This window comes from Chaetodon trifascialis, chromosome 1, assembly GCF_039877785.1.
Source record: "Chaetodon trifascialis isolate fChaTrf1 chromosome 1, fChaTrf1.hap1, whole genome shotgun sequence".
NCBI lineage: Eukaryota > Metazoa > Chordata > Actinopteri > Chaetodontiformes > Chaetodontidae > Chaetodon > Chaetodon trifascialis.
This window is the reverse complement of record NC_092056.1, coordinates 30,459,845-30,486,599: the sequence shown is the minus strand read 5'-3', so window position 1 is coordinate 30,486,599 and position 26,755 is coordinate 30,459,845. Positions and strand designations below refer to the sequence as shown.

At 41.0% G+C, this 26,755-nt stretch overlaps 1 protein-coding gene across 1 annotated transcript; it reads right to left on the bottom strand.

The window, feature by feature from the left end:
- Positions 1–4,325: 4,325 nt before the first annotated feature.
- Positions 4,326–18,663, bottom strand: cers3a (ceramide synthase 3a). Its single transcript, XM_070964181.1, has 11 exons — positions 18,551–18,663; positions 15,609–15,805; positions 15,327–15,444; positions 14,000–14,118; positions 13,810–13,867; positions 13,554–13,604; positions 12,833–12,925; positions 11,008–11,136; positions 8,644–8,750; positions 5,748–5,901; positions 4,326–4,641 (listed from the first exon to the last, which is right to left on the bottom strand). Exons 2-11 carry the CDS (start codon positions 15,779–15,781, stop codon positions 4,456–4,458), a joined length of 1,188 nt encoding a protein of 395 aa, XP_070820282.1. The 5' UTR covers positions 15,782–15,805; positions 18,551–18,663; the 3' UTR covers positions 4,326–4,455.
- Between the last annotated feature and the right edge of the window lie 8,092 nt (positions 18,664–26,755).

Here is a 26,755-nt window from a genome sequence, read left to right as displayed (position 1 = left end):
TTGTGGTAGAAAACTGATGGAATATGTGAGTGTAAACTGCTGAACCATGGTTAAGGTCTCTGTTCTACAACCCAAAGTGGTCACTGTGACCTCTACACTGTTTGACATGTGAGGAAGATCAGACTGTCTATCTGTAAAGATTAGAAGCATCTCAAGAGACAATTTCTTGAGATGCTGAATGGAGACTGGATTCTGTTGTCTAGACCAGACAGCTAAGAGGAACCACACGCAGCTTTCTTGGTGACCTTGTGTTGGAGTATAAACCTACACTATTGCAAGCGTTGGAGCAGCAAAACCTACACATATACTGTTGTGTAGAAGCTGATCCGTTTTGTAAGACTTAAGAAGACTGTAAGAAAAAAACACATTCATTAAGACATGAAGACTGACCTGAAAGTACAATTTTATTCATCAAGACTACCTGCTGCATGTCAAAATTGTGACACTTTATACAACATCCTGGACTTGACAGAACTACATTTGCTGTGGCCTAAAAGAAATATAAAGGATGAATACATTTGGCATAACACAATTCATTCTTCATTAACTGTTTTTTTAAATGTTGCTGAAATGTTCGCCCATCATATCATCAACACACATAACCCCACTCTGTATTTCCAAATAAGAAACAAGCCTACAACCATTTTTTCATGCTTATTTTCTCCAGTTAGGTGAAGAGCAGTATCACATACTTCAAATAACTCTTTGGCATGGCATTATTTATGTCAGGCAAGAGTAAACTTCCTCAACTATGTTTGTCTTGGATTTTGTCTCGTGACTGTACAGTATTGTTGATACACCTGTAAAACCTCCAACACTTGTTATTATAGATGTGTGATGTTGAGCTCATCACAGCAGGAGTCATTTCCAACAAGTCCTCCAAATGAAACATCAAAAAATTAGCTTCTCCGTGAGCTCTAGAACAAGAAGCGTTTTCTGATATGACACCCCACTTGGAAGGAAAACATACACTACTCACAAAAAGTTCGGGATATTCGGCTTTCGGGTGAAATTTCAGGATGAACCTAAAATGCACTATAACCTTTACAGGTGAACTTAATTTGACCTTCTCTAAACTTTTGAATGCACAGGTCCAACTGTTCAATGGTTCAGTACTTTTTGCACAACTTGCTGTTCTTGAACAAGGAGCTGAACGGCAATATTCACAACAGGTGTTTGATCCATGAATCGACCAATACATTTCCTGGTTCAATTGGAATTGGTATTTAAACAGTCCTCTTCAACATGCTGTTCACATTTTGACATCATGAGACCAAGATAACACCTCACAACTGATCAACAGTACCTCGCCATTGCGAGGCTTCAACAGGGTGTTCTCAGAGGGAAGCTTAGAGTATCACAGAGAGTCATCAGCAGGTTGCAACAGAGATACAGAGAGACTGGAAGAGTCACAGAAAGACATAGAAGTGGATGTCCGTTGGCCACATCCCACACTGATGACCGCTTCATTGTGAACAGTGCCCTGCGGAACCAGATGATGAATGCCACTAAACTCCAGGCACATTTAAAGGAGGTGAGAGGCACCAAAGGGTCACGTCAGACCATTCGAAACCGTTTACATCAGCGTGGTCTGCGTGCTAGACGACCTGCGAGGGTACCTGACCACACCACCAGGCATAGGCGTCATCGTCTTACATGGGCCAGGGAGATTTTCCACTAGACGAGGGACCAGTGGGCCTCAGTGCTGTATCTGATGAAAGACAATTCACGCTGAGCAGAAATGATGGCTGCCAAAGATGTTGGAGACGTCAAGGAGAGCGCTAAGGAGAGCACTGTTGTCACCAGACAAGCCTTTGGTGGTGGTGGTGGTGGTGGTGTTGGCAGGTGTGTCTAGTCAATACAGACCTGCCCTACACTTTGTGAACTGTACAGTGACAAGCCCATACTACCTGAATAACATCATTAATCCAGTCATTGTGCCCCTGCATGAACAACGCAGGCCTAATTTCATCTCATAGACGACAATGCTCCAGCTCATCAAGGTTTCATCATTAGGGAACGGCTGCTGGAGAGTGGGGTACCTCAAATGCAGTGGCCTTCACTTTCTCCACACCTGAATCCCATAGAGAACCTATGGGATCAGCTGAGTTGCTGTGTGGAGGCTCGTAACTCTGTACCCCAGAACCTCAATGACCTGAGGGCCACCCTCCAAGAGTGGGATTCCCTGCCTCAGCAGACAATATTTCGGCTTGTGAACAGCATGAGACGTCGTTGTCAAGTTGTCATTGATGCTCAAGGGCACATGACAAGTTATTGAGACATTGACATTTTTTGTTGTATATCCACCACTGTTGTTGGCTTTTGTTTCAATAAATTGTTTGAGATGAGGAAATCACCATTGCATGCTTCTACTTAAATGCCCTACTTTCATATAACATCACTGGAGCGTGAACTTTTTACATTTCCCATAAATTTCACCTGAAAGCCAAATATCCCTAACTTTTTGTGAGTAGTGTAATTTGTCTGTACCTAAAACAAGTAAAACAAGTAAAGATTACTGCTGAACAATAAATCCACTGATCCATTCATCCACCCTGACCTCCTCCCTTCGTGGACTGCTTCATCTTGGGAGGACCGTCTCATTCATGGATATATTAGGGAGTTCTCATTATTTCTCCAACTGGTCAACCTTGGTTCAAGCATACATAGTCAGTGACTATGTGATTTGTTCACTTTTTTTTCCTAAGTGTTAGCCTTTTAAATTCATATCAGTACATATGTCAGGAAGTGATGCTTCCCCATTCAATTGCACTGCAATAGGTACAACAGACAGAGAACAAGAGAACTTCTCACCACTCATACAGCTGTGACAGCTGTTCATTGCTGATTGAGACTGTCTGAAGCTCAGCATTATTCTGTTTGCTGTCTGTTTCCAAGCTGTCGTGTTCAGTACAGTACAAAACTAGCCCATACATAAGCTTAATAGCTCAGCAACCTATTATTTACTACAGCTATCAAATTAAGATTGTTTCAGTGATTTATGTGGTCTTCTAATATGCTTTTAACAATGAAGTAACATACTGTGAATCATTGCTGTGTTGACAATGGTGTTTCTGTTGTCAACACAATTAGTGACAATGTTGATTCACTGAAGTCAGTTCCGTTTCAAGATTTGTTGGTAGAGATTTGTTCAAACGTGCACTGAACACCTCTGTATGAAAGGCTGCTAAGAAACAGAAGCATTAAATAAACAATGATATTAGATAGTTTTTCAAAAAGCTATTGTCCTTATCTAAACGTACCACACACAGCACAGCTACATTCTGAATGAGGTTTTTATTACTTCTGTAACACACCTCAGACGTTCTGGTCTCACTTTGGCACTCTATATGTGAAAGTAGAAGGAGTGATGGTGATGTGTAGCAAACTCTAAACCTAAACTAAAACTGTTTTCTTCAATCACCAAAGTTAGACTTGATAGACTCAGCACCAAACCTAAAGCTCATACAATATCAAGAAGTACATTTCTCTCCTTTACCTTTTATGCTTATTTTGGATGTAAGCATAAAAATCCTTCAGAAAATTATGGCAAAATATTGTTACCAAAATTTTTTCCCTGCTTCTAGTCTTTTACCTTAGGAAGACTAAACACGCCCTGTACAAATGGAACCAAAACTGCATTACCAAACAGGCAAAGCAGGCAAACATCACAAAGTCCCAGACCTCCAGGGTCTTAGAGAGCTCCAGGTCTATTGCATGTTGATTATCTTTTTAACGGCACATTGCTTGGTAAATAACAATCTCAAGTCAAACTAAACCAGGTAGGTGATCAGTGACAAAATCTAATTCTTCATCTTAGGATATGTTGACCAGGTGCATATTTCTAATGAAATTATATTTAATCAAATTGCTACTAATTGTTATGCAGAAAACCTGCAGTCTTGCATTATTATATCATAGGGTTTTTGTGTACACTGTACATGATGGGGACTAAATGAGGTGAATCTCATTCATCTCTCTGTGACAATAAATAAGTGGTGAGAGCCAACAGAGGGGGAATATAAAGGCCAACAGGCCCTGATGGATTAAACAGTGAGGTGAAGTGGCTGGAGGGACGTCCCACAGTGCATTAGCTCTGCACTTCACAAGAAACACAGACCAAAGTAGATGTGATGATAAGCACAGGGGGTGTTGTGTTTTGTTTGCTTGTTTGGTTCCCTGGTCTCTTTGACTCTTTGAGGGCCGTAATTGCTGCCACTGACAACACTGTGAAGGGGAACAGAGCCACAGACATCTCAAAGTCTCTCCTTGAACCTGTGTGCAGTTCAAAGCACTGCGAGAACAGTGAGGCTTATTTGGGCTGGGTCGTTTTCCAACATCTCAAGTAATAAATCACATGTTTTGCTTATTTTTTGTCCCACATTGGATGATATGTATTTACCATTGTTGTATTTCTCACATCTTCCACTCATATGGAATCGTAGTCAGCATGAGTCAGCACACAGTCTTTGACCGGCAGATATTCTCTGGTGGAGACAAGCATCCAAAGCAGGCTTTCTTGTCCTCCTTCTCAACAGTCAGTCCGTTGCCAAGCTTGTGTTGATCCTGGCCTTCATCCTCTGTCAGACTGCTATCTTCCTCCTCTTCCTCTTCATTGTCACTTCTCTCATCTCTGGTCAGCTGGGACATAAGAAAGAGAGAAATACAGTAAATGTACAGAAAGAAAGAAAGAAAGAAAGAAAGAAAGAAAGAAAGAAAGAAAGAAAGAAAGAAAGAAAGAAAGAAAGAAAGAAAGAAGATTGGAGGGGAAGGGGTGAAAGAGGGAGTGTGTGTTCAGCGAATACAACAAGCAGCTGGTGGAGCCAGCAGCCAAAGGCAAAGAGAACAAAACATTCACCTGAAAGCAGATTTGGAACCTGAGCTGCAGCAGAGAACAATGAGCTGGAGAGGCTGTCTCTTGTCAGTGGAAACAGTGAAGCTCTATATTTACTGTTTTCTGTTAACTGCCTTCAGAGTCACAGGGCTCTATGATGTGCTGTCCTATCCTATCGCAAACAGTCTCATAGTCTGTTTACAGTGAGTGTGTTACAGTAATGGCATTGTTGAATTGCCATAGTTAGTTATTTGCTCCTGGAAGCTAAATGAGCTGACGTTAACAGAGAAGCTCATAGAGCAGAGAAAGACTGGGCACACAAACATTTATTTGGGGTGTGGACTGCTATGATGACAGTCAAGTCCAACAGGGCAAGAGGCACAAGAAGTTCTTGTCAGGTAAATTTAAACAGAGGTTGTTTTAGGCATTTGAACAAACTACTGATGCTGTTGTTTTTCTGGTGGGAACAGTCTCAAAACCTAAAGAGGGCATACCAGAAATGATAGTAACTCCAGGAAGTGTGCAAGGTTAAAACTTAACCCCTTAGATAAAACCAGCTTAAGGGCACAGTTATCATGTCAAATGTATTGCAAAAATATTGTGGGGAGAAAATGCAAGCAAACTATTTAACACTGTTTAAAGACTAGCCACCATTTTGTTCAGTTTAAAGGTCAGCAGCAGAGACCAGTTACAGTCCAGCAAAGAGTTCATCCAGTCAGGCATGGGAGAGTTTATGTCCATGATCTGCCATACAGCCTCATTAAAATGATGTCTTACGATGCCTCGGTGGCTTTGCTAGACCACGATGGAAAAAAGTGGCAATTGTTCTGTAGTGTTAGCATAAAATTTTTATACACATCAAAGATTTCAAAATGTCAAAAGATGACAGATGATTCTTGCTGAGCAGACTTACAGAGCCAACCATAAACTTTTGGATCATGCAGAGAATGAGGTAGGCCCAGAATATGTGAAGACAGAGAAGGACCATTAGCATCACATTGAAGAAGTAGTAGCCAAAGAAGGCAGGGTAGTGGTGAACGGGGTAGACCCAGGTACAGTGGATCAGCCTGCAACAGGAGAATAGAAACAAGTCAAAATCTCTAATGTCCAGGACTCAGATGTTTGTCCTGTGTAATTAGCTTCTGTTGTGTGTGTTACTGGTACAAATGAAATGCTGTTAAAACATCCATGTGAGCAGATGGGGGTGGGATGGGCTGACCCAAAAAGAGATTCTGGAAAGAAGACAAATCAAATTTTCTCAGACCTGTAGTCTTAGTTTTGTCATGTTTTGGCAAAGACCTCTCATATTCACTCAGTTTATTAGATATCTTACAGGAAAGTAGTCACATCCAACAGGCCTGCATTAAGCCCTATCTTTGTAAAGGTTCAGTTTGTCTGTTGTCTTTTAAGGTTTTAGAGAGGTGTTGATTCAATTTCATATTGTGTTATAATGAGAGATGTTACTTTTTACCATTATTAGATAGTGGGCAGTAGAATGTTCTTGTGACGTGAGGGTCACCTGACAGACTCGAACAGGGGATGTTGCAATGACTTGGTCAGTATCTTAAATGCCTCGGCCACCAGGACTCCCCAGAAAGGTGTTCCTAAAGTCACAGATAGAGAGCAACTTCTGTTGTTTCCATTGATGATACACCAACCACTGTGATGTGGAGGCAAGCAGCAGTGGCAGCAGCAACAAGAGTGAGGCATTTTTTCCAGCCTTCCATCACAGCTGTGACAATGGTGACCACAGAAACCACACCAGATGAAGGAGCTTGTATGCTGGTATGTCACTGGTATTTGTGTTTACTGAAGTATACACCTCTTCAAAAACATTGTGGAGCAACATCAGCAACATCAGCTTCAAAGTTTGAAAATGTAATTGTCCAGTTCAGGCCAATGTTTATCATATTAGTGACATTAATTTTATAAATTGATAATGTCTCACTTTTTCTTTACTGTAAGGCACAACCTGCTCTATTAAGATACACGATGAGATTAGATTAGTTGGAGAGCAGCAACATGAAGCTCGCTTTTAGGGTCAGAACTCTTGGTAGCTGCAGTGGCCGGGTAGCTCTATTCTGCCATCACAGACAGATATTAGAAACATCTCTCATTATCACAATAAAACTCCATATCGACACAAACTACAGCATCTAAAATGATAATAAAGCTGAGTCAACACCTCTCTAAAACAGTTTCAACACAAACTGAACATCAGAGTGTTCATTAAGACACGATCTTGTACCGAGCTGTTGTGAAAGTGTAAGTTATATACTACATTGTATTTGGAAATGGCACCAGCACTGCTTTAAGATCAGTAACATCATTTGAGTATGGATGATGACGACAGCCACCACTGTGTTTCTAGCATTTCACAAGAACCAAAGCAGCATGAACATTTGTGCCAGTGTCTCCAGCAACTCCAATGTTGTGTACAAACAACCAAATCTGTCTGTAGATTGAATTTATTGTTATTCCAGTTTACAAAGACAAACAGACAAACCCAGTACAACTTAAACTTTAAATTAGTGCTGTCAATCGCTTAAAATATTGAATCGCGATTAATCTCATGAATGTCATAGTTAACTCGCAATTAATCGCACATTTTAATACTCTTATCAACATGGAAGAGTGGATAGGCTTGTTTTGTGCAAATGTTTTTATTGAAAACAACAATGTGTAGTGTTATATTTCACACTAACATTCTCACTTTGAGCAGTCATTCACATTTGAATGAATCAAATCAAATCTCACACATTTTAACACTGTCAATAGACAGATAACAAAAAAATAAATACTTGGTTACAAAAAAGCCCCTTCAACGCCCCTTTCTAAGGGATCAAAACAGGGTGACCCAAAATAAAGTTACAAAGTGCACATTATTGCTATTATCGATAAACTAGGACTCAGGCTATAGTGCAGTTAAACCATGGCTTAAACTTTCCTTTCTTAAGTTTCCTTTGAACATAACAGCATCCATATGCCTCTGTCGAAAGCCATTCATTGTCGCCTGGTTCTGACAAGGAGGCGACAGAGAATTCGCATTTGCTGTGTGCTTGGCCATCAAGTGGTATTTCAGACTGGATGTGCTACGGTGATAATTCAGTTCACACTGACAATACACACAGATAACATTGGTCTTGTCAGTCAACCCATCTTCCATTCAGAATCTTGTTTGCATCCATTTCGGCGTCTTGCGCTTGACATCCACACAAACTGGTTGCCTACTCTTTTACAGCTAGCGAGCAGGCGAGACCAAACACGTGCGTAGGGTGTGCCTATTGTTTTGTTTCCGGTTTATAACCAGATCCAGTAGTTTTTCTTACGTTATTAGCAGTGGCCACAGCTTATAAAAAACTACAAGTTCACTAGATCACAAAGAGCGTTAATTTCGCGATAAAAAAATGACGGTGTTAAAATTTATTTGCGTTAACGCGTTAACGCAATATTTTTGACAGCACTACTTTAAATTAATAAAATTCTTCATATAAACAATTGAACTAACTATTCAGTCAAGATATAGAAGTGTTCACTGCATAATAAAGCAATGATGGTTGGAAGAGGCATTTGATGCACAGAGTACTGTATTATGGAGTCTTCAGTGTGAAAGCAGCAGCATTTCTCAGCTTAAATGCCAAAATCTAACATGAAAAATGAAATCATACTTAAGAGTTTATTGTTATTTTGTAGGCTCTTGCATACATAAATACATACGTAGAAAACAAGCGCGCGCGTACACACACACACTCACACTCACACACACACACACACACACACACGCACACACACCTCATTTATGAGCTTACCAGAATGGGTAAATGATCAGTCGTGTTACCATAAACACTATGGCAAACAGGACAAAAAGAGTTTTGCAGGTTTTCTCCCATTTGGCATAGTTGAATAATTTGGCAGACTAAAAGAAAAAGAAGGTACATTGTTAATCAACCACATTTCAAAACACAGCAAGTTTAAACCAATTTACAATCCATTTTCTGTAGTGTCATGCTCACCAGTAACTATAAAGTCTTTATAGTGTAATAGTATAATCTAAACCAGGCTGGATTCCAATGGAATTACATCCAATATTAGACGGTTCTGCCACAAAATGTGTGTCCAATGTCAACATGCATTGCTTATGCAAGCAGTTGTGTGTTCTTTGTGTCCAGAGGCAGAAAGTAGGCGTGGGAGATTGGGGTGTGACCGGCCACTAGGGGACAAAGTGGTGCATAAAAGATTCAAGTAAGCCCCAGGCAGTCCCTCAAAGTATATACATATGGCCGTTTCCATATTTCCTGCTCAAAATACAGTATTTGATTGATGCTATGCCAAATTCGAAGGGCTCTAATATCATCAGAATCCAAATATAGCAAGCCAAGTCTGCAATTTGTTGCCATTTTGAGATGCCAAAATCGTTATGTGGCAATGTGGCATTATGTCAACAGGAATCTATGCACGAAAAGTTACAAGGTCCTTCTATGTTGTCTTCATGTCTAAACTGAATACCTGGATTATTATGACCAGTCAATGCATATACTGAGCACTGAAAAAAGACACTGGGTCCTCTCTGGTACATCTGATTACTAGTGTCAGGTATGACTGTTTAGGGTTGGTCCCAAGGAGTTGGAGACACCTGATCAATATTATATCATTGGATACATGTGATGTCTGTGAAGATTCTCATTCATCTAGGTCATTGTTATCCAAAGAGGGTAGAGAAGATAAGAGGCAAAATGATTTCATGTCCCTACCACCATGCCCAGTTGCACTTGATTCAACTCTCTCTTGGATACATATGATATAAGTGTCCATCAAATGACACCTGTTTTGTTCCAGTGGAGCATGTCTCTCTGCCATCCCAGCTCCAGCAGCCACTGGGAGCAGAAGACTATAGACTACTATAAGACTACAACCTGGATAGGAAGACCACAAGAGACACTGAAGTGGCTTCTGAGACCTTTCTGTCTATGTGAATGTAGAATTAATTGAGGAATAATCACCTTCTGCTTCATTGTTTTCCTTTGTTACTGGTAGTACAGCATTAATCTCCACCTCACTTGCCATATTATTACAGTACCATGATGTGTTCAATTCAACATTAAGATTATTATGAGTTATCATGTCAGGTTTCTGTCTTCATTGCCCAATCCAGGTCTATGCATGGGTAGTCAATTATGTATAATAAGATTCATAACTTGTTCATGAAGACAATGTGGAAGGAATGTGTAGTATTAAAATGCTTACATATTTGCTTCACACAAATTTTCATGGTCCTAAGAATGAGTCCACATTGTCATTTTGGCAAATTCCTGAGGGCCAGGAAAATGATGCAATTCTCAAAATTCTGCAAACATACTTCATATATTTGATATAAATGCTATAAACAAAATCTAAAATGTAGACAAAAACCTCTATCTGATTCTACACGGAATGACCTTACTGTTACCATCACCGCATTGGCATATTTTAATGATTGATGACTGCATATTGTGCAGATGCAATTCCATGGTTACGTAGAGCTACAGTGTCATATGACTTTGTACACATTAGGAATCAACTGTTTGACATTGGTGAGTTATATGGAGCTACATTCAACAGATATTCCTCTGTTAAACATTTGTTTTACTTTAACTACTACTGCTAATAAAAATAATAACCTATAGTACTACTACTAACTAATAATAATGATAATAATAATAATAATAATAATAATATAAAAAGCAGGTTTGAAAAGAGAAAGGCTGGAGTGGAGAGCAGTAAGTGCTTTCAGACAGTGAGCAGCTGCCTGGTTCATTGTTTTCAATGTAAACATGGCTGCCCTTCCAGCCCTTGCTGTTGCCATTCTTGTGTATGCACAAGGCTTTTTGCCACTGCATTTGCTATTTATAGTGGTTCAGCTCTTTTTCAACTTGCTTGTGTCAGCTGCTGATTCAAAGTACAAAAATTATGTTCCAAGGAGACAGCCTCTTTGACAACCACTTGCTGTCTGAAAGTTATGAGAACTGCAGGATCTTTCCATAACCTAACCATCTGTTTAAGCTGAATGGCCACAGGTTATTTGCCATAACCACAATATTTCCCTGACCCTAACCATAGTTTTTATGCACTGATACCGTAGTTCATGTTCTATTAGGTGATAAAGCTGTTTCAGCCAATGTGCGGCTGTGACTGACCTCCAGCAAAACATCAGAGGCATCATGGACGAGCATGACCAGTGTTCCTATACGAATGTAGTTGACACACCAGGAAAATGATAACAGAACCAGTGTGGCCAAATGGTGGATGATTTGCTCCTTGAAGTCCTAAAGGAGGAAGAAATAAAATAAAATCAGTCAGGTACCACGGAGAACACTTACAGTCTAGTCTAGTCCCACCTGTGCCACCTTGGCTACAATGATATTTACATCCTAGAGTATGAAACTGTTGGTCTAAACAAAAATCAAACTGAGTTTGTCCTCAGGGTGCTAGAGGGGATTGTTGAAATTATTTTTTGTTACTATCATTTCATATTATGGGTGAAATTTATTTAGACCACTTTCACAAATTCTAATTAGCACAACACTAACTTCACTCTGATACCAGATCACGATGCAGAGGAAAATCTCATCATGCTTTAAAAGCAGAAAGCCTCAGCCCTGTCCTCAGTCAGGAGGTTGATAGTGAAAGAGGATGCTTATCTCAGGGGACATTTATTGTGATCATTTTTCCTTGATGGAAATGTGTGTGGATTGAAGTGAATGATTTCTTTCCTCTTTTAGCTGATCATTACAGACCAATCAAGGGACATGATGATGATGATCAGGCAGTTAAAATTAGTAATCTATGTTAAGCAGGTAAAGATAAGTGAATAACCTAATGATGATTCTTGAAACAACAACAACAACACAATAAGAAAAATAAGAATAATTCAATTCAATTCAATTCAATTTTATTTGTATAGCGCCAAATCACAACAGAAGTTGTCTCAGGACACTTTCCATATAGAGCTGGTACAGACCAAGCTCTTTTATCTACAAAGAAACCAACAATTCCCCCATGAGCAAGCACTTGGCGACAGTGGCGAGGAAAAACTTCCTTTTAACAGGCAGAAACCTCGAGCAGAACCAGACTCTGGGTGGGCGGCCATCTGCCTCGACCGGTTGAATATGAATATGAACAATAGCTCGGGGAGCAGATAATGCTATGTGATGTCATCACAGCATCATCTGTACTCATACTGCTTTGTATCCTATGGCAGCTGACATGGAAGTGCCAAAAACAAACATTTTGCTTTTGGCCTGTTCAGCTGACAACTAACATCATCATGCCCCACTAGTGACATGGTCCAGACAATTTTGTGGGTTACAGAGCCCTTTGGAGGATGGTTTCTTTTTTTCACACCATGGATTATGTATATATTAACAGTGTCATTGTGATTCTCACATGCAATTGTTCTCCACACCCCACAAGATGCAAGTTAAGTCTAATTTGTTTGAGGCCAGTATCTGAGTTCTGCAGAGGCGTTTAGCAGTTTTTGGTATGTGTCTGACTCGCTCGTCCACCAGGATGCTCCCAAACTGTTTCCTTTTCAATTTAGTATGTGTATGTACATTTAATCATTTGACAGATTATTTTGTTCAAAGTGACATACAAATGAGGTACAGTCCTATTGGTACTATGGTATCTCAGGGAGAAACTCTTGAGGATAAATACTCTAGTCACTCTGTAGAGCTCTATCTGAAAATGCTGAGCGCCTAGATGCACAGGGTGGATAAGAGGATTTGATGGTTCACGATGTCGAAGGCTAGCTCTCGCTGACCTCAGGGTTTCTTTCACTGAAAGCAGTGCATATCAGTGGTAGTAACCACTGAAATGCACCAAAACCAAATTAAAGAAAGTTTCAGTCTGGTTTACTATATCCATGCCCTAAGATTTAAAATCAGACATGCAAGCAGGTAATTTATGCATCAGGAGTGCAGGAGATTGATCCAAGCTTGGCCTCTAACAACCACTACTCACCTTTCTCTTGACATCAAAGGCAACACTGAAGAGAAGAGAACCATAAAAGCTCATCTCCAAGATATAATACCAGTACTGAGACTCCAACATGGTCTGCCGACAGACAGAGAAACAGAAACAGAAAGAGATGCACAGTGTGTAACATGAAGTTTCAGTGAATCTCAGTCACACATACAAAAGATTTGTCCCTGAAGGCTGAGCTCTTTGTTCTAACCCCTTTAGCTGGAAGGAAGGAACTGGAGATGAATCTGTTGTTCACTCGAAGACGTCATCTCACACTCACTCTGTCTTTCTGATAATGAAGCTATGGGATACACCCATCACAGTGTGTTCAGCTGAATGACATCATAGTATTTGTAATGAAGGTTCTCTTTACATAGAACTGCAGCCAGTAGATAAACCAGATTTAGATTTCTAGAATGGTGGGACAGAGAGGCTGAGTGGACTGGTTATAGTGGGACGAAGAGGCTGAGAGGACATGTTATACAGTGTGATACTTTGGGGATGAATGAGCAGAGAACTTGACACTCTACTAGAATGTGAACTTTGCAGCACATACAGCTCACAGAACAGGCCATTTAATCTGTTTTAACAATGCTTGTTGCACCTTCTGTAGCGTCTGTACACTTTTTTTTAAATCAGTATCAACACCTAAATTATATCTAAATAGATTTTCTGATGTTAATGTGATGATTATCATGTAGAAGAAAAGCATACAAACCTGCTTTGGAAAACCTGTCCATACTTCCCGGGTGTCATAAAACCATTCTTTCTGCAAATACATGGAGCGAAATTTGATTATATTTGTAAGATTTGTTTGAAAAATAGAAAGTAAAGCTTTTGTGAAATATAGAGAGCAGTATCCACAAGGTGTGAGTGACTTTGAAATGTGCAGCTTTTACAGTTCACAAGTTTTGTCTTTAGTAAAGTGTTTCTGGCCAAGATGGTCTCTTTTTGCAATCATATGAGCTACTCACATCATACAATGCTACTATTCCTCCAATGAACGCCGACAGGTAGAAGACAAACCTCCAGCTGCAGGAAACAGAGGGGACAACACGCTGTATAGACTATGGTGATTGGAGCGATTGTAATGTTATCATCACACACACACACACACACACACACACACACACACACACACACACACACACACACAGTAGTGACCTGGCCTCTCTGAACTTCTTCAGGACTCCAGGACGATCCTGACTGCGTCTTTTTCTGAACCAGCGCTCAACTTGTCTTACAGACAAAGTGCTTTTCTTGGACAGTCCGTCAATGTCTGCCTGGAAGGAAGTGAACACACACACAGGTGGACACTTGGTGGTCGGATTTTGTGTCGTGAATGAATGAATGAATCAATGAAGGACATTGATTTCTAAAAAAAAAACAAAAAAAAAGGCACAGCATTGTGGACACAGTGGATTACACTCTGTAAAAAGGTTGGAGGTGATCAGGAAGGAGGGGAGCCAGTCCATTTAAAGCCTTGTGACAACTGTTCTACTGGTAGTGGTGACAAATGCAGACATCAGGACAGCGAAATATGACCGGCTATTTTAGATGCAGTAAGGACTCTGAGTGCCACATTTTGGACCAAATGAAGAGCCCTTGTTATTAACAGGCCAGAGAAAATCACATTGCACTAATCAACTCCGGATGTTATGAAGCACGTACATGGATTTCAGTCTGTGTTAGATGGAATGAGACAGATCTAAGAATCAAAAAAGGACGATTTAGTAAAGTTCTTGTTATGCAGCTCAAAGGTTAGAGAGGAATGAAAAAAGAAATTAATTAGACATAATTGCCAAATTCTGGACTATATGACTGTTCTATGTCTTTGTCTTTATTTGGCCATCTTGGCATTCAGTTTAAGTTTATTGTTTTTACCATCCAATAATAGACTCATGGGGGGAGTGTCTTCTGGTTAAAAAGTCAGGAAGAGTCATTACAGTAGCTGTTGCATGAAAACACAAAGCAAAAGTGGCCAAAGTAATGTTTTCTGTGGTATACCATATTAAACACTCAGACACAAGGACATCATTGATATTTGTGTTCAGTCACTCAAACATGAATGAAACCATGCGAGCACCTGCCCCCTCAGACTGATAAGGTCCTGAAGAGTTCAAATTGATGTTGGTTACATCTTCAAAACAACATCATTTCACAACACAATTTGTGAAATGTGTTTTTATATATATATATATATGTAAAGTGACTTTAATCTACAGTACAAGTAACATGAGTGCTCAGACAACCACACTCCAGTTATCTTAGCCACTTACTCAGAGGAGAATTCAAAGATAAAGAAGCACCAAAAATGTTTATTGCAGCTTTCCATGCATTGGACAGCTGCTCTGCCTCCATACGCAGAGCTGACGTGTGCACAGTGCCGTTTCTTGTTCTTGTGAAGTAAATGGAAATGTTGGGTGAACAGTGTTGATATTTAAATACCACATTAGTTACAGAACTGATATTGAAGTGGGACTTTGTTTACCTGAGTAGGATTTTTATAGTGAGTAGTGTAGTAGACTTCCAGGATGGGGTTGTGCTCTGCTTTCAGATGGACTCTCCGCTTTATACCGGCACAGACTGCCAGTGGTGTTGCTATCCACCTGAATCCACAGCAAATGCACAACACAGGCTTCAATGTCAGTAGAGGACATAGAGTGCATGATGGATTCTCTCCCGCTCTCTACCTCCAACACAGAGTGATGCACTGTTGGTACAGTGTAACCACATGGTACAGTAGAGTAGGTGCACAGGGTGTGGATCTTACCTTTCAAAGAGATATCTTATGAGTAAGAAGGTGAAGGCATAGGGGACAGTGACATAGAGATGCGAGGCTTTTGCATAGACTCGGCCCTCCCTGTCCTCAAGGTCAACCCACGTCAGGTTCACAGGCAGCCAGATTCTGTCCCACCAGAACCACTCATACAGCGTGTCAAACATCCCTCCACCCTGACAGAGGCACCACTTTAGAGAAACATGAGACAGGGCAAGTTAGTGGATAGTAACTACCAACACACGTTCAGCAGTTCAGTGTCTGTAGCTAATGTCTGGAAGGACATGACTATGATATGACTGATTATTCACAATTCTCAAAGGGCCATTGTCTAGACTCAAAGAGGCGATGAAGTGGTGTCTGAAGAACACTGAATTTGTCAACAAGGTTCACTTCCAATCTGGAAATTCCTTTCAATTTCCCCATGGGTCCTGATCTGTGAGAAAACTATACTTATACTTATAAACATATACTGCATTTGTACCTAATTTATGTGCTGTTCATTCTCCATATGAATATAAGGAAAAGACAAGCAACTACAAGACCAGAAGCATAACAGAAGTGTGTGCTCTTCACTGTCAAGCAGCGTGACTTGCATGTTTACAGACCATTTCCAAACATATTTTACTTAATTACAAATGATCCCATCACACAGAGAAATGACAAAAGTGCAAAAGTTTAACGAGGAGTTAAGAGGTAAGTTATTATTCCAGAAAGAGGCAACAACAAGCAGACTGCAGGCAGGCACAGATACTACAGTTACTGTAATGTACATAAAGGCCTATTTCCTAAACAAATGTTGACCCAGTGATCCCTCCCTTACTGTCAAGATCGCTTCCACACCTATTTCAGCCCAGAGAGAGAGAAAGAGAGAGAAAGATAGAGGGAGGGAGGGTGAGGGAGGGAGAGAGAGAGAAAGAGAGAGAAAGATAGAGGGAGAGAGGGTGAGGGAGGGAGAGAGAGAGAGAGAGAGGGACAACACACACACACAGTTGAAAGCAGTTGAAAATGGAGACAAGAAGTGATGTGTGTGTGTGTGTGTGTGTGTGTGTGTGTGTGTGTGTGTGTGTGTGTGTGTGTGTGTGTGTGTGTGTGTGTGTGTGTGTGTGTGTGTGTGTGTGTGTGTGTGTGTGTGTGTTTGTATTCTGTTGGGAGGGAAAATAACATGTAGAGGCACTGGACTCGCTCAGGCTGACAAGAAGTCTATTCAGTGGTCTATCGAGCCGCAGTGGAAGCCAAGTTGTTGAGTCTGTGAGTCTTGTTCCCGTGGCCCCCCCACAACAGAGGGACAAACGGGACTGTTAGTATTCCCCTGCAGTGCTCCTTTGAACACAGTCACTCAGTCAAAACATCAGGGAGGCACTGTGCTATAAAGGCACTGAGAAGCAGGTGGATACAGACGTGTTCCACCTTTACCAGAAAAACAAGAATGTGTTGTTTGCTCAAATGTTCAGAACTATGTTTTCCTGACAGGCAGCAGCTCGTGGCTCATGAAAAATGGCTGTCCTCTCTCAGGAGCAAAGGCACTGCAAAATCTCTTTTGGAGGAAGTTGCTGCTGATGGCCACAGTGTGCTGGCCAATCAGAGACGCGTGAACACACCTGGACAGCTGAAATCCCCATCCTGAAACTCTCTTGTTGTTTGTTTGTTTTGATTCTAATGATGTGCTGTGTTACAGCGTCAGTTTGGTCAGCCCATTAGCTTGTCTCAGTGATGTCAGTGCTGATATGTTCACATTTGTACATCAGTCTCAGCTTGTGGCCCTTCCACTGATTGCCTGTGGTCGTGTTTTTTTGCTGCAGAGAGGCTCTGCTGACAATCTCACCAGTGACTGTGACCTAAACTCAGCCCTCTTTACTCTGCTGGATCCAACTGCTTTACATTTATTATCATAATAGGTGTTTGAAACTTGTAATGCCATTATACTGACACACTGCTAAGGAGGCTCAATCTCCATTTAGTCCAATCAATGGAGGGACAGTGCTTTTCTACTGTGGCTCATCCTGATGGATGGCTTTTTATCACCATAATACAGTACCAGCTTTTCCACTGAAACCTACTGGGGATTCACTCATGGACGCGCCTGACAAAACATACTCAGCCTGCATGTTGTTCTGTCTGACTTTTCCTCTGGTTGACTCAAAGCGTCATCATTCAGCTGTTTGGGTCATGTTAACAAAATCAGGAAGTGTGTCTTTGAGTAAACAGCAATAACACAACATTTTGAAGCAAATAATAAAAGGATTATGTTATTATATTTACCTCTGAAATGAGGAACAAAAGCTGGAAGTCTCATTGGGTGGAAATATTAAAGTACCAGTTAAGTCTCAAAGAAAACAAGCTGAAAGAGCTGTTTTTCATGACCTCAGGCTTTCCAAACACACTATAAAAACACCACTCTTGACTTGTCTGTTAGCTGCTGTTTGTTTAGTGCTTTGAGTGACATTAAAGGGGATTTGCCTCCAGTCAAAGTACATGTCATTCCACCATTACATAGCTGCCAGCCCTGCAAAGGTTACCTAGCAATACAGCTCCTTCAAACTGTCAAACTGAGATAGAAAGCAGTTCTGAACATTTTAACCCCCACCACTAATCTTAACCAAAACCTTTTGAGTTCAAGTGGGCAGACCACACAACTTCCATCGCACGGGACCTTTGTGTTGATCTTTGCGAGAACAGGGATGTCATTCATCCCAACTCAGCCATGAGAAAGCTCACAGAGCCTAAGAGCAAACTTCAGTCACAGTAGAATCTCTTCTGATCAAACAACTCCCCCTATAGCTGCAGGCAGCCTTGAACCTCAACCATCAGCACAGGAAATACATTTACACAAGAACAGACCAAACAAAATGTGGAACTGTCACTCAAATTCAGGCTAAAAACAAGCAGAGGGCTCTTCAATCACATTGCAAGGTCACAGAAAAGCACAAGCTTACCTCTCCACTGTCAGTGCCAAAAGATAGAGCAGGTAAGGGCTGTTCTTTCCACACCGGCTGACTGCTGTGTTTGCTGTGGGAAATTAACACGGATGGTAAAAGCCTTGATTCCCTCGCTACAACAGGCAGCCAGCCACTCTCTCTTTGTTTGACATTCTTAAGCGTCACACCCAGCACAGCCACAATTACCTGGGAAAGGTTTTTTTCTCCCCTCCAGGAAGTAGAGGTAGGTTAGCGGATTGCCATAACACACACAAGCTTTGCCCTGAAGGGATCTAATAACCTTGTTTGTACTGTGTTCCTGATAAGAACAAAAGCAGGTGCTCCCACAAAACAAACCTCTGAGGGGTAGAAGAGGCAAGGGGGAAATTATGCTGACTTTTACAAAGTCAACTGATTGACCTTTTACGAGAAATATATATCTTGACATATAGTTTGTAGTGTTTGTACTATTGACACTGGTGCAAGTAGAGAAAACACCTCCATCACAAACAGCACAAACTGTTTTCTGCCCTTACACATCAACTGATCCTTCAGATACTGTACTTAAACCAGCTGAACTGCTTTCAGCACCCACAGTACACATGGTCTTTACACTTCATGTGATACTTTATCCGCTTGCAGTGCTTACACTTCATCGTAAAGTTGATGTATACTTGAATCAACACAGAGCCTATGCCGTACCTACGGCATAGATTAACACAGGATTATGAATCAGGCTTTACAGTTCAAATAACACTGGCAGTCCTTTTGACTCCTTCACTTCAACTCTTCTCAGCCCCTGATTTTCAGTTGACTCAAACTGCTTCCAGCTCTTTCCCTTAGAGTGATATTTCAGCTTCAACTCAGCAATTACAAGCTGTCACTTCAGCTCCACTCAGCATTTGCATTTAAACTGAAACTTCATCAGCACTTCATTTGAACTGTCTCTTCATCTTCTCACTGTTCCTTGGTTTCAAGTATAGCTTAACTTTCCCAAATATCTTTGCTTTTACTGGAATACAGTTATTTCAAAAGCTCCCACAATGAACTACAGAAACACAGTTACATCAGAAAAGGGTTAGGGGTTAGGTTTTTTATTTTATAATCTGTGATTTACAGCCATGGCTGATCCCATTTAAATTGATATTAATTATGATTCTCTTACAGACTGATGTCTTGTGCATATGAACTGGGCATGTAATGTACTGACAGAGCATACAGTGGTACTCAATGTCAAGCCAAATCAATGGAGCACTTTGGTTGTACTCTGAGCTAATGATTAATGTGACAGCCAGATGGGGACGTACCTGGACAGATGCTCTGAGAATGAAACAGAACCACAGAAGCACATTAAAAACTTTCAGACATAACGGCTGTGCAAAGAAAGTGCTATTTCTGTCCATTTCTTTCTTTTTGGCATAAATTCAGTTGTAGTTCTTTTCCAATTGATACTCAAACAGACTGCAGCACATACAGCATGTACAGTGCATATACAGATGGGTGACAAATAAAAGGTAAAGTGTTTTATTGAGATGTTGTTCCATGGCAAGCCTTTGTTTTTTCACCACTTATAGCAGGTTCTAAGGATGTTGGTGTGGCTAAATCAGTCTCTCAATTCATCTCTTCATCCACCACCTCAGTTCAGATGTAGATGACCCTGAAAATTGACACATCACCAAGACACAGGGGCAGATATTCACAGAGCTTCTGTGTTTTTCACAGTGGATGTGTTCGAATTAAATGGGTCCCTACTTCACCGGGCAGTGACACTGTGTAGGACATGGCATGTTACTGTACAACACACAGGTTTTTGTTTTCTGTGAAGCAGCTATGAAATGATTTCTGTCTTACAGGTAGATATTAAAAAGGTGGCACTTCATGTGACACTGAAAATATTCAGCAAAATTTGACCAAATACCTCTTAGAGCAGCTCCCAAACATTTAAATCCCATCTCTAAAGTACAAATTACGAAAGAAAGAAAGAAAGAAAGAAAGAAAGAAAGAAAGAAAGAAAGAAAGAAAGAAAGAAAGAAAGAAAGAAAGAGAAACAAATAGTAACAAAACAGAAATGGGAGAAAGAGTGGGAAATTGTGACTGATACTAATCAAAGGGAGGACATTTGTATTAGGTATAGGTAATAACGGCTTCTCACTTATGGAGAGATTAAACTTTCGAAATACATTTGCAGTATTTTGTCAAAATGTAACATTCAGTATGAATGTCTGCTTCCATTTCTTCTAGGCTTGTGTGGAATCTGTTTTTTCCAGACTGGCAGCTGGCTCACCTGTACCACTGCTACAGGGGTGGGCATTTTTCTTTCTCAGCTCATCTGCTTGTTCCACCAGTAGAGACTGACCTCTGGTGGTGGGTGTGTGCTGTGCACTACAATACATCTCTTCAGCACACTGTCTCTGGATCAGATTACTAAAACACTTTTAAAAAAACAAATGAAAGATTTTGGTTTGTGTTAGTTAGTCTCATCCCATGGATACAAACCCCATCATGCACAGATCTTTTTGGCACTATTGCCCCTTGCTAAGAGGTACAATAATCCACCCGTCTACACCACTTACATTGCTCTTCCTATATCCAATCAGCGAGCAGGGATGTCTAAACTTCAGTGGTCATTCAATGAAAACCAATGCCAATGGAGCCGACAGATGCTGGCTGGCCCTGCTGTGAACAAGCAGATGAGTAGATGTTTAACAAATGAAACATCCTTTTGTCAGGCTGCACCAGTTCCTTGTGTTTTCCCGGTGTTCCCCTGCCCTCTTGTATCTTGTCTGTCTCCCTTTGTTTGTCCAGGTCCGTGCTGTGACTACACCTGTCACTCAGCTCCTCCAGCCCCGCCTCCTCTCACACCTGCAAACCATCAACTCATTCACAGACAATCAGCAGTTGTATTAAAACCCGGCTGAGTCTCCCAGTATTCGTCAGATCGTCTGCTTCCCACAGTGGTACTCGTTCCTCTGCCTGATCGGTAGCCTGCAGTAGCCTTTTTCCAGAACAGCACTGTTCCATCCATTTACCCTGGAGAAACACAGAGTACGAGCCAACATGTTTGTCAGCTGCTAACTTTATTTTTCCCAGGTTTTATCTGCTGACTGTGTCCAAACAAAGCTGCACTCTGCCAGATAATGTTAGCCAACGTTAGCCAGCCAAGTAAATGCTGACAGGGCATTTTATATGGCTGTAACAGCAAATGTTAAAAGTTTGTCAGACAGCTGAGCTGCTGATGAGGTTTGTGTGTTTGATGAGAAGAGTCGAAGCTGGAGGTGAGCGACAAGGGGGTGGGTGGAGATTGAGGTGGAGACCAGTTAGATCTGCACATACTACATGAAGGCAAAGGTGTAGAGTTACATCTAAGCCAATGTAAGGCATGGAGAGGTTTTTGTTCTTCTAAATATGTCAGTTTGATGAACAGAGTGTATTTTAAGTGGCGTTGCTGCTGGATTGGTGGAACACAGTTTGAAAAAAAAAGTGCAGCTGAGGATTGAGAGTGATTGTGTAACAGATGTGTATGTGTGGAGAGAAGGAAGAAGGGGCTTTTATTCGTTTTTATTTCGACACACAAGTTTCTTCATTCAGACTTCAATGACTTCTCTTTTTCTTTGTACAAACTTTGTCTGGGAGAAGACTTTCCTTCAAGGGCCAAAGGAGGCTGCTGTAAACAAAAACTGGAGTGCCAGAGAGATGAGGGTGAGCGTGGTGTTTAAGGGGATCCCGTCACTATGAGAGGTTTGTTTCACTTAAGTAGTTTTGCACTTCAGCAGTAGCATGAGCAGTGGCATTGGTGCTCCCTCTGCTCTATCCAGTGTGCTGTTCAGAAGCAGCCACAGGTTTCTGCCTGAAAAGTACAACATTTGATTGACATGACATTTTTCCTGTCTGAAGAAATAAAGCTGTTAAATGTCACCCACAATTCACAAAACTAGTAATCAGGAGAAAGGACAATGGAAAACCAGGAGATTCATTTTAAAAGCAGTAGAGAGAGTAAAAACTTAAACACACATACAGAAAAACCTTAAAGGAACTAAAAGTTTTGAGCCGTGGGACAAAACTGAGTCTTGGGCTGTGTCCAGGCCTTGGTGGCATCTTGCACCTCAGCCATGGATTTATACATGATGGATATTTGCAAATAGTCCCTTTATTTGAGCACCTGAGTCTCATTCAAGCTCAGCTGCCACAGAGGCAGCTGGGGCTGCTTGGTTTTCTCACGGTGTGTCTTACAGAGTCCCTGTTCATCAGGCATGTCAGAGGTGGAGAGATAACCTCGACATACATGCAGAAAGGACGGTTACATGTGTAACCCATGTTCTCTGAGTGGACAGGCTATCTCTCCATCTCCACGCCACTCTGAACTGTGCTCCCGTCAGATTAAACCACCCACCATGTGATGAATCTACAGTTTCCATGTCAGCTGCACCTGCACACATGGATTACACAGTGGAGAGAGTCTCTCCATCGTCCTAGCTGCATGTCCTCTGTGCTGCAGAGCAAAGCCTGAGTGAACAGAAAGTCCTCGTCCACTCTGAAATTCAGACACAAGACATGGCACTTTGCTCTTTCACAAATCTTTCTTTCTTAACGGCCCACAATGTATATTTGAATAATACTAACTTGTATTGTTTAATACAAGTTAGCATTATGTTTGAGTGTTAGCACACCTGATAACAGTATCAAAAAGTAAGCAGCTTTCTGAATGCCAGTTTTGAAATTGCAGGTTGTTAAAAGTGGTGGAGCAGCAAGAATACATTAACTATCATTTTCTATTAATCTGTTCACATTTTACATTCTTCAAAAATGATTAACACACACTTCAAATTTGACTGTGATTTGATATTGTAGCTACATGTAATGTCCTATGATAATATCAAAGTTTAGCATCATCAATCATTTGTTGATAATTCGTCAAAAGAGGAACATTTCATTCTTCTGTACCTCTATCCACAAACACAGAGTCCGTCTCCTGTAAATTATGTTTGGATACTGCTAATGTGCAACAGTACACACCTTTCAAGAAAATGCAGTGGAGTTGTGGTGGTCACTGATGACTGTCTCATCACTGCATGGGAGACAGTCCTGGATGCTTCCATAGAAAAGCTCAGGGACACGGCTGTGCATGGCTCTATAGAGGACGTGGGGCAATTAACCAGATGTAAACGTGGCTGCGATTGGGGCATTATCTTAAATCTTACAAATTTAAGTTATTTAAGTTATATTCAAAAAATGTAGAATTGATTAATCATTTCATCTCATTTACCCACTTATTCTTACTTAGGTTTCCTGGGGCTGGAGCCTGTCCCAAAACATGATTTGCAAAATTTTGGGGGGGTCTCTAAAATATTGGCAATGTACTATTTGTGCTATGCATTTCTATCTTTCTGTATCGTCTATAGGCTATTACTGATGTGTGATTCATGATAAAGTTGATTCACTCCAGTAAAGATACTGATGTGGATGCTATTCTTGCAATCACGCATAACATCCCCCCACCCAAAAAAAAAGAGCTCCCCGAAAGCCATGGCATATAGTCATGGAAAAAATGATTAGACCACCCTTGTTTTCTTCAATTTCTTGTTCATTTTAATGCCTGATACCACTAAAGGTACATTACCTGAAGAATACAATGAACCCGACAAAAAATGCTGCTGATTCCATAAAACTTTATGTCCTATTTGACATGCTTAAGCTTAATTGTATTCCCAGGGTATATAAGAGGCCATTTCATGTCATAAGCAGCACTGCACATGCAAAGGCCTCGAGTGGTTTCCTGCTTACATTCAAGTCGTAGCACAACTCAGAAGCTGTCAGCTCTCACATGATGCCTAAAACAAAAGAATCATGTGAAGTCACAAAGGCCGCCATCTTGGCACTGCTGGAAATTGGCATGAGTAGCAAAAAAACTGAAGATATCCAAGACAGCCGTTCATTACACCAAGAAAAAGCAATTCGAACATGGTACTACCAAATTGCTAGCTGGTCGAGGCAGGAAACGTCTTTCCACCCCATGAGAGGACCGTGCACTCATCCGTCCCTGTGTCAGGAATCATCGTCGGACCTCCAGGGACCTTAAAAATGAGTGGGCGCTGTCGAGAAATGTGACTTGTTCAGCAAGGAACCGACTTCTTGAAGCTAGTCTGAAGTCACACAGGGCACAGAAGAAGCCCTTCATCAAAGAAAGGCAGAGGAAGACCCGGTCACTCTTTGCTAGGAATCACAAGGATTGGACTGTTGATGATTGGGCTGAGGTTCTCTTCAGTGATGAATCCAGTTTTGAGTTGATGCCCACTCCAGCCAACTTACTGGTTAGGAGGAAGCCTGGAGAAGCCTACAGACCAGACTGTCTTGCCCCTACAGTAAAACATGGGGTGATGATCTGGGGTTGTTTCAGTATGGGTGGAACAGGGCAAATGCAATTGTGTGAAGGGTGAATGAACCAGGTCACGTACAGGGCTACTCCTGAAAACAGTCTTCTTCCATCAGCTGATAAACTCTTTCCTGCCTCGAATGACTGGATTTTCCAACAAGACAATGCCCCTCGCCACACGGTAAGGTCAGTTAAAGCCTGGATGGAGAAGCAGAACATTGGAACCATGCCTTGGCCTGCTCAATCACCAGATCTAAATCCAACTGAAGACCTGTGCAACATCATCAAACTCAAAATGGAGAACCACAAGCCCAAAAACAATTTGTCAAACAATTTGTTTGAATTTTTGCAACAGGAATGGGCTGGTGGAGAGCATGCCAAGACGCATGGCTGCAGCCATCAAAAACAATGGTTATGCAATCAAGTACTGACTCCTGTGTGTATCATGTGACTAACAGACAGAAAAGAAAAGATGGAATGCCTAAAAGCATTGTTTTTGGCAGTACAATGACATAGCTATTGATGTAAGGACTTAAGTGATTTTGGTTATTATCAAGAAAACCATGGAAAATGGCTAGATATCAGCTCTTAAATGAAACTCTAATGAGCTATTTTTGTCGTTATCATTATATTTGTCCAAACAAATGTACCTTTAGTGGTATCAGGCATTAAAATGAACAAGAAATTGAAGAAAACAAGGATGGTCTAATAATTTTTTCCATGACTGTAGTTTGCACACTGTATATAAGGGCATGTGTCCTTACATGGTTTTTACACTTTCAGCCGCTGCCCTGTCTGGTTGTGTTTCAGGTCTGTCTCACCAGAGGAAGCATCACTGATGGGCCATACGATAGTCAAGATGGGACAAGATCAAAGTCTGAATAATCATTTCCATGTCAGCTTGACACACAGTCAGTCTGATTTCTCTGCTGAAAAACACAACCAGAACACATCAAACACTTGACATGTTGGTCAAGAGTCAGAACCTGGTCCATAGACCTACAAAGGAGGATTTTATAGAAGAGGAGACAGAGCCCAGACATCTGAGGGACAACACTGGCTGGAGGAGAAAGAAAAGCTTGACAAGTTTCTGGTTCATCAAATTATCTGCCACACATTTTAAGTCAAGGCAGCCATTTGAAATGGACAGTTGTGCTACAGTTCGAGGCTTAAATGAGATGTAGAACTGAATAGCATCTGGCAGTGAGAGGAGATACCATTAAAGAGACTTATTATGTGCCTAATGGGCTACAGTGTACTTCTACATCACTGCAGCAAAGTGAGAAATTAACCAACTGCGAGAGAAAAAAAAAAAAAATTCTCAGGGTGTTAGGTTGCTCTTCAGACATATCTTCCTCAGACTCTTCTTTCGACAAATATTTCTGTCCACAGCAAACCATTCATGTGTGCATGCTTTAATAGTTAGAGTGTGTATATGTAAAAGAAATATTTGTCCCTTTCATTGTTTGCCCTTTTCACTGTTTATTATCTGTTAGTTGGTTTCTTTATTTGGTCTGTTCCTGCATCAGTTAGCCATTAGCATCCTGCTATTTGTATTTGTGCCTCTACTGCTATACTGATTGAATTAAAGCAGTATCAATAGGTTTTTGGACATCTGATTTTCAGAATTATCAGTTCATTTTTAGTCAGTGGAACAAGTGATTAATCATTTCATCTCTATCCCTTGTCTTCACTCACCTGCCTCTCCCAGCATGCACTGGGTGGAAGGGAGGAAAACAGCCTGGAAAAGGCTAAAATCCACAAGATGACTAACACACACAGACTCACACAACCCGAACAATTCTCCAAACAATTCAGACTTAGCTTCCACATTCCACACAGAACAGAACGTT